Genomic DNA, 9006 nt, shown 5'->3' on the forward strand with positions numbered 1-9006 from the left:
CGCTAATGTCTACGTGATAGAATTCTATAAAGACGGATTTGTCGCTGATATCCTTTGATAGCAAGGTTATGCATTCCAGTCAAGCTTTTCAAATTATATATAAATATGAGTATGGTCCAAAGTTGAGTTCTAACTTACTAGTTGAGCTCAAAACAATAAGTAAGCAAATATAAACTCTTAGTTAAACTTTCAAGTTATTTGCAGTTTTTGTGATCTCTAAAAAAGAACTCAATTTCTAGTATTTGTGTGCTTTACAAAAACTAAGAAACCCGGTGTGGGTTATGAACTCACATGCGAACCAGAGTTTCGCACATGTGAAACAGCCGACAAAGCTACAAGAGTTACACACACACGTTTTGTTTAGAACCGGTCTACCACAGCAGAGGAAAAGAGGCCGTCAAACCAACTGGATGAATCGAGTCATAAGGTTTTCTTGCCTGGATCTATATCAACCTTTTTCAAAGTGTCCACTGTTTACTGTGGAGATTTTCGGCTGGTAGAGGCAGATATTCTTCCCGGTTTATAAGTCTCCGAACTTTAGATTGCTGCCTTTCACGACTTTTCTTCTTTTGAGCTCTTTCACTCAAAATCCACTACTTCACGCCAACGGGTGACATGACATATTGTTGGCTCTGCATGGGTCTAAGAATGTATACGTGACCATGAGAAACAATTAAAAATGATCTCTCGATGCCATTTCTGCGAATAATACCAGCGAGCAGAGGCCACAGGTTCACACCACTTAGTTCCTTCTTGAGATTTCACGACATTGAGTGTTCTATAGCAATGGCTTTCATCAAAATTGTCACGGTGGCATTCTTTCTGTGCTTAGGTATTATTGGAGTTTTGGGTGATGAGGATCCTCTCCAGGATTTCTACGTGGAGGATCCAAACTCCAATATTCTCATCAACGGAGTCCCTTGCAAAGATCCCACCACAGTCACTGCCGATGACTTCACCTCCACCATCCTTCGCCAGGGTCCAGTCACAAACAACACACTGCGAATCCAAGTCGACTTGATCGATATTACAATGTTTCCAGGCCTCAACACACAGGGACTCTCTATTGCTCGCCTGGCATTTGGTCCATTTGGCGTGAATCCTCCACACAACCATCCTCGAGCGTCCGAGGTCATCTGGCTCCTCCAGGGACACCTCTACGTTGGATTTGTGTCAACTTCCAACCAATTGTTTGCAAAGGTTTTGCATCCCGGTGATCTGTTCATCTTTCCCAGGGGTCTCGTTCACTTCCAGCGAAACCTGGATAACTTGGACACTGTTGCGGTGGCTGCGCTTGGAAGCCAAAACCCGGGAAGAACAGACATGGCTAGAGCGTTGTTCCAGACCACACCAAACATCATGAATGAAGTTCTTGAGGCAGCTTTGCAGGTTGACGAAAATGAGATTGATAACTTACGTCGTGGAGTGAGCCGCACTTGAGTCAGAGAGTCAAACTAATAAATGTTTTGCAAAAGTTGCAATTAACAAGGAAATCCGATCTTAACTCAATTGGCAGAGCGGAGGACTCTAGTGGTGCTCAGAAGTCCTTTCGATTGTACTTCATTGTTTAAGTTTAGCAGTGCAAGGTGGCCATGGATTCCCTCTCGTAGTTTTTCTTCCTCATGCTCATTCTTTCTCCAAGAATTTTGTGCCGTTCCTTGCAAGCATGAATCCTGTTTATCCCTATGTTATGGCAGATTTTATAATTTTACAGCCAAATGGAAAAGAGGTAATTTATATATCTAATGAGAAATTGTTTTATATCTGTCCACCATGATATCCACTATAAGACACTTTGTTGGAAAAAAGTCACACTAGAATAAACTTCTATTTAAAAATTCTACATGATATATAGAACATGCATGTAGAATTTTATATCTTTGACAGTAGCTAATAAAAATAATCAAAATCTTTGTAACACAACGCATGAACACAATCTCACTGCTAGAAGATAGGAAATAGCGAACACGTTAGGCACTAAAAGCAAGCATGTCCAGATGCATTGGGCACATATTAGATGGATGTTCTTAACTCAGTCCTATGTTAAGTTGGCGATCTGTTACTTCCCGTAAATAGTGTGCTAATCAGTATACGAAAGCTTATGTGTACGGACAGCGCTGCTTCTTTGAAGCCATTGAATCCAAGTGTTCGATTGTAAAGTCTTTTGTGTAGGCAACGAAGTGCGATTTCAAATGCTCTACAGCTAGAATAAGAGGAATGTACGGACAATTCCCCTGTATAAATACGCATACCAAAGCCTTCCTCCCAAGCATCTCTGCATCGATCAATCAATAACACCTCAATGGCTAAGTTTTCCCAAGTTTTTGTTGCTCTTATTGCAGTTTTCGCAATTGCCAATGTTGTAGTCGTGCGGGGTGATGAAGATCCCCTCCAAGACGTCTGCGTTGAGGATCCCAACTCCAGAGTCTTCATCAATGGAGTTCCTTGCAAGGATCCCAGCACCGTGACCGCCGACGATTTCACCTCCACCATCCTCCGGGAGCCTGCAAACACCACCAACACTCTCAACATCATGGTCCAGCTGATCGATATCACAATGTTCCCAGGCCTCAACACGCAAGGACTCTCCATCGCCCGCCTCTCATTCGGTCCATTCGGAGTGAATCCTCCCCACGTCCATCCCCGATCATCCGAGGTCATATATTGCCTCCAGGGACGCATCTACGCTGGGTTTGTGACGACTTCCAACAGGCTGTTCGAGAAGGTTTTGTATCCCGGGGACTTGTTTGTCTTTCCTCGAGGGCTTGTCCACTTCCAGCGGAACCTTGACCCGGTCAGCGCTCTCGCGATCGCCACTCTTGGGAGTCAAAACCCTGGTCGCACGGATGTGGCCAGGGCTCTTTTCCAAACTCCAGAATCTGATAATCTGAACGAAGTGATCGAAGCAGCTCTCCAAGTTGACGAGAAAGTGATTGAAGCCCTTCGCGCTGGAGTGAGTCAGACTTGAGAAAGAGTTCTATACTCAATTGTTAAAGGTAAGAAAGAAAGTTCTGTTTTTCTTAAGTTTAAGAAATATAAATTTATTAAATAAAAAAATCCTTAAAGGATATGCGTGGAGTTTAACTTAGAACTCTAGGCTAGGCTTCGCGCATTTCTCCAGCCGCGGTGTCGTCGCGTGGATCACATCCTCCTCCAGTCGCGAGAGAATCGCAAGCGCGGGAATCGCAGGTCGCGGGAAGCAAAATCCGCCATGGTACGCACGCGATCCAGCGCAGCTTCGCAGGGAGCGGTAAGCGCGAGTCACACGCAACCAGGTGGAGCTGATTTCGCAATCCAAGCGCGCGAGCGATGTTGCACGGGCACTGGATTCCGTCAAGAGGGCTGGCGTGATCGACGACAGGAATCTCCGGGATTCATCACGACCGATGCTGGAATCGTGGCTGCTGGAGCGTGCATTTTCCCAGAGCGGGGATTTTGTTTAGGCATTGCAAGCGTTTCGAGAGACGGCGGTGGAAGGGATCAAGCCCAGCAGCTTCACGCTCTGCGGAGTCGTGGAGGCTTGCGGCGAGATCGGCGCCACTGCGATCATCCGAGTGATCCATGAGAGAGTTTTCAGTGAAGGAATGCTGCTGGGATGGATTGATTCCGGCGTATGGGAAATCGGCAGTGTGGAAGACGCGAGGAAAACTTTGGAGGGAATCGAAGAGAAGTTTTGGAACGCCGCCATAGCTGCGTGTGGTCAAGCTGGCGACTCTAAGAAAATCCAAGCTCTGGAAGGAGTTCCTCCGAACAGGGAAACTTTCCTCCAGACCTTTTGCTCGTTCCGAGGCCGGATAGAGTTCCTGGAACTTGGAGGAACATTTCCAGACAGTGGGAGCTCGGTCTCAAAGGAATGAAAATCAGCTGCGCAGTGATCAAGATGTTCTATACCCAGCTTCCAACACTGGAGGAACTGAACTTAAGTTTGCCATACAAGCTTCCATTCTTGCAGGTATGGAGTTCGCTTTCTATGTCTTGTTTTTCTTAAACTTTTGCTGTAGGATTCCTGAAGTGCGAGGTCAGCCATCTTACGGAAAAAAAAAAAAAACAAGGAAAAGGAAAATGTCTGTCCGCTTGTTATTCCAGGTCGCCGAAGGATCGCGAATCACGATTCTCTACTTGCACAGGTTTCTTTTCTCGCGCTACGATGATTGTCCTCACCAAATCTTTGCAGATTCAACTCAAATTCAATGAAGATCGCGAGAACTTGCAATAAAAGTGTGTTTTATTTTGACAATCAAATGTATGCCTGTGGGTTCAAGCGTGTGCACGGCACCAGCCTGAGTGGAGAAGCTCTGGGAACACTAAGACCAAACTTCTCCGCCATGTCCAACTCTTTGCCATCCGGCGCAGCCCAGTCAAACGCATGAAGCAAGCTTCCGAGCACGAACTGGACGGTGGTAGTCCCCAGGAGGATCCCCGGGCAGCTCCTCCTTCCCGATCCAAACGGCAGCAATTCGAAGCTCTGGCCTCTTACATCGATGTCCGGCTGCCGAAGAAACCGCTCGGGATCAAACTTGAGAGGCTCGTCCCACCACCTCGGGTCCCTCGCTATGGCATAGACATTGACGAGCGCGTGAGTTCCTGCTGGAATCACGTAACCCTCCAGCTCGCAAGCTTGGATGGATTGATGGGGAATGCTCAGGGGCCCTGGAGGGTGGAGGCGCAGTGTTTCCTTGACGATGGCTTGGAGGAAAGTCAGCTTTGGAAGATCAGTCTCGTCCAGGGCCCGGTTCTCTCCGACAACCTCTTTGAGTTCCTCCTGAACTTGAAGCATCATTGCTGGATTGTTTACGAGCTCGGCTAGAGCCCACTCCACCGTGACAGCAGCAGTGTCGGTCCCAGCAGCGATCATATCCTACGAAGTTACGTCAATGACAGGAAGAACACGGAACAGTTTACATACCAGGCAGAGAGCTTTGATGGAAGTATCGCTGAGATCTTTTCTGGCCAACATCATGTCCAGGAAATCTCTGTTGGTTCCCGGCTGCTGGCGGTGCTCGACGATCTGCTTGGCCAGATACTCGTCGAGCTGCTTGTGGATCGCGCAGATCTTCTTGGCTTGGCCGTCCATCCATCCCAGATATGGGAAGAAGTCGGCCAGAGTGTACTTCCAGCCACCGTGAACGCCTCCGTGATCAAGTCTTTGAACCTTACCGCGAGTTCCCTCTCAGCGGAGCTCCCAGAGGAGTAGCTCCGGTTCATCACCATCCTCGTCATGAAGTTGAAAGTGAGATCCAGGAGCTTGGACGTGAGCTCCACAGAACTCATCTGGGAACTTTGGATCTCCTTCAAGAGCATCGACATCTCGGCCTTCCGGACTTGCTGGAACATCTCGACTCGCTTCGCAGTGAGGAGCTCCAGAGTGCACAGCTTCCGGACGCTCCTCCAGTGATCGCCATAGGCGGCCCAGACCATCCCAGCTCCTCCATACCCGAAGTTCTCGCCCGCAATCGTCCTGGGCCTGGAAGAAAAGACATGATCTTGCGTCTTGAGGAGCTCCCTGGCGGCCTCGGTGGTGGAAGGAACGAGCGTGTTGTGGACGCCGAGCTTGACAAGCATGAGGCCGCCATGCCTCTGGGAGAGCTTCTGCAAGGACTGGTGGGGGAGCTTACCGAGGAGATGGAGATGGCCGAGGATTGGAAGTCCCGGCGGAGATGGTGGCGATTTGCTACGGCTGCCTCGGTTGCCACTGACAAGCTTAAGGAATACGAGAGCAATGAAAGACGCAAAACCAATCCAGAGGAACTCCATTGATTTCTTTGATGGACGTAGCTTGGACTTTTATGTGTGGAATTGTTTGTTGCATTGCAATGTGATGACAATCGTGGCGGAGTATGCAAAGGAAAATAAAAACCTATCCAGTCTAACACGTAACAGTCGCTGGAAACTTCACATCTATGGCATGTTAGAAATTCAAGTTATACCTCTTCCAGTCCAGCTTTAATGTTCAAAGTCCAAGGGCTGGAGGATTTACCTTTAGCATCTTAGGACCTCAGAGTGGCCTGAAGAACGTGAGGGTGGGAGTGGAGGGAGTGAGAAGACCCCATTACAAACTTGCAAACTTGTTTGCACAGTCTCATGCTTCTTGTTGAAACTGCCAAAACAGAATATAGATAGATAGATTTTCTGTGAAGTCGCAACTTATTATCACCAGAAGAAACAAAAACTTTTCACGTTTAGTCAATCAAGGAATAGCTGTAAGTTGGATACCAACACACCAAAATCATAATTTTGCTAAACTCGCAATCTGGTCCTTGTGGATTGCTCCTAGCAGGCAATTGTCACCAAGGACTGACGCTACTGGAGCTCTTCGTGGGGTTTGTGAAGCTAGCATAGCTCATCTATTGGCAGGTCTCCTGGAGGATTCGTTGGAGATTATAAAGAATGTAAAATAAAAATATTATGCCCATGTTAGGGGGCGACCAAAGGAGTGGGCATTAAACTCCTGACATCTGTGAACAATGTGTGTGCTTGCTATAATCACAAAGTCATGAACAAGTCTGGCATAGTTTATCTGATCTAGATTGGAATAAGATTGAGCCCTTTGTTGGCATGATCCAGGTGCAAGTTCTCATTGTTTTTCCTTGTTCTTTTGTTGCTAGATTCAAAGTCACGCCCAGAAATATTTCTTGAAGGCCCAGGAGAACACGTACCACCTCCAAAGACCAGAGAAAAACCATGCTACCAGAAATATTATACCAGCTATGTGGATATCAACAGTATAGCCTCTTCTTTCGTTTGCAGTACCTCCTTGATCCTGTTGTTCTTTCCAGCTACACTGACACCAATTTCACTCACAGCAGTTTATCAGTTTCTTGGGCAACTAAAAGCCTCACTGCTTTGAGTGGAAGGACTCAATGAAAACTCAAAGCAGATTCAGATGACCTTAGGCCTTCGGATAGAAATTGCTACCCAAATTAGTAAGAAAGAAAATTTTCTTTTTTAGGGGTCAAAACCCGTCACGATTTGCCTCGATGGGTAGGAGCAGCATCGCGTGATTCTTGGCAAACGAGCACAAGGAAATCCAAACTACTTGAAGCTGGAGACAGGGAATGCAGCTTCTGGCTTAGATGTTTCTTTTCCTTTTAAACTGGCTTTCTTCAAGAAAATATCAAAGCTAAAAAGTTGGTATAGTAAGCATTCTGCATTATTGTTCCAATTCATGAGTGCAAGGATGTTGCAACATAATAAATGTATTTTGATATCCAAGGACTTAGATTATAAATGACTAATTGATTTCCTTTTATATTAAACTTGAATTTGAAACTTTACAAATGCTTTTAATTAGAATTTTTAACGTTTTGTCATTTTAGTAACAATATTTATTTATTACTATAAAAAATTATAAAGCTTTCTAAAAAAATTCTAAACAGTTCTTTTTACTATCTCCAGCCAATTAATAATTATTGAAGGTTTAAGAATACATTACATCAATTAAATTTTTTATAAATATTTTTATTAAGAATAATAAATTTTGATGATTTATTCATTGAATAAATAAATTATTTGATTATTCTATAACCTCTATAGAAATGTACTATATGAATTTAAACATAATTTATAAATATAGTATAAAGTATCTCTTCAAAATGATAATCAATAAATAATACTTTGATAATTTTGATGTATTATCAAAAGAGAATTTGCAAAAATAAGCATCATTATTATGCCAGTAAAAATTCAATTGGCAAAGATGACTTCATATAAAAACTGGTTTTAATTATATTTAGCAGTGTTATTATTGTCTTTAAACAATCCATAAAATTTTATTGTGGGACTATGAAAATACTTTTAAAATGTATAAAATAGTAGGATAAGTAGTTTTTTACCATTATACAAACAAATATTTTAAATTATTTAATTAAATAAATTAAAATATTTAAAAAAATATTGGAAAAAGTTTTAATATCTCTAAAATTTATATAATTTCTAATAATTATATTAAATTTACCTCTTCATGTTGTATATTTAGTCATTCATTTTGAAAGATTATAAATATTTTAATTCACATTAGGAAGTTTTCTTTTTGTATGATAAGAACAAAAGTAAACACATCATAATTTTATTATGATAAAGTAACTTCTATAAAATTTCTAATGGAGTTCTTTTATGAATATTTAATAATGAATACTTACTTTTTCTGTCCTATTTAAAGGAAATAAATTCATATTTCTTTATGCTACAATAATAGAATGTGTGAATTTAAAAATATACACATTAAATTATCCCTAAACTGTACTTTATATAAACAACAAATTGAAACTATTTTTAAGGCTTATTACATTAAGAATAGTGTAGTTGTACATCAAAACTTCATATCATTCACTCCTCTTAGAAGGATAGAAGGTGGTTAATAAGTTAGGATCTAAAGGAAGCATTAAAGGATACATAAATGGTGCAATACATTTCTTATCCCTTTGTATAAAACTTTTTTGCTATTATATATTTATAATTTCTAGAGGATTAGTTTGTTGAACATCATATCAAACCTTATAAATTTGTGGCCAGAGTTGCCATAGCACTTAATATAGTTTATTTTATTGAGCAAGAAGCCCTTTGAACAAACAATATACTATAAGATTGGGAAAATAAATTAATAATAAATCATCCATTTTATGCTTTATAGGTGGACAATGGTGACAATTGTCCTAAATGTGATTGTGGGTATTGAAAGTTATTTGTTAGTGAATCATTTTGGATATTTTTCTCTTACTATTAAAATGGTATTATTGCTTTGAATTATCAATAGAATGTAAATGATTAATTTTTCTATTTTACTTTAGTCACTTAACTATACTTTTGACCACTTGAAAGAATCTCACAACTTTCATATGTTTTCATCCCTACTTGGGTACTTGCCAATACCCCAAAGCTAGCCTTCCCACTACATTGCCTTCACATTTGGTTTAATTGTTTTATGTGTTTAAGTTTGATTGAAAACACTTAAAGGCACCATTAACATACTAGCTTATTAGGCTAAGGCCATGCTTATGTAAGTGACTA

The 9006-nt window shown here is 42.0% G+C and overlaps 2 protein-coding genes and 1 pseudogene across 2 annotated transcripts; 2 read left to right on the forward strand and 1 right to left on the reverse strand.

The window, feature by feature from the left end:
* Positions 1-786: 786 nt before the first annotated feature.
* LOC112346961 (putative germin-like protein 8-1) lies at positions 787-1440 on the forward strand. The gene has a single exon (XM_024677008.1). The coding sequence runs from the start codon at positions 787-789 to the stop codon at positions 1438-1440; it is 654 nt and encodes a 217-aa protein (XP_024532776.1).
* Positions 1441-2302: 862 nt separating this feature from the next.
* LOC112346962 (germin-like protein 8-2) lies at positions 2303-2968 on the forward strand. Its single transcript, XM_024677009.1, has one exon. The coding sequence runs from the start codon at positions 2303-2305 to the stop codon at positions 2966-2968; it is 666 nt and encodes a 221-aa protein (XP_024532777.1).
* Positions 2969-4054: 1086 nt separating this feature from the next.
* LOC112347003 lies at positions 4055-5878 on the reverse strand (annotated as a pseudogene).
* Positions 5879-9006: the final 3128 nt, after the last annotated feature.

The sequence above is a fragment of the Selaginella moellendorffii genome, unplaced genomic scaffold (genome assembly GCF_000143415.4).
Source record: "Selaginella moellendorffii unplaced genomic scaffold, v1.0 SELMOscaffold_18, whole genome shotgun sequence".
NCBI lineage: Eukaryota > Viridiplantae > Streptophyta > Lycopodiopsida > Selaginellales > Selaginellaceae > Selaginella > Selaginella moellendorffii.

Bases quoted from the DNA above. Each gene is read 5' to 3' on its own strand.
- LOC112346961 (XM_024677008.1), top strand. From the start codon at position 787: ATGGCTTTCATCAAAATTGTCACGGTGGCATTCTTTCTGTGCTTAGGT.
- LOC112346962 (XM_024677009.1), top strand. From the start codon at position 2,303: ATGGCTAAGTTTTCCCAAGTTTTTGTTGCTCTTATTGCAGTTTTCGCA.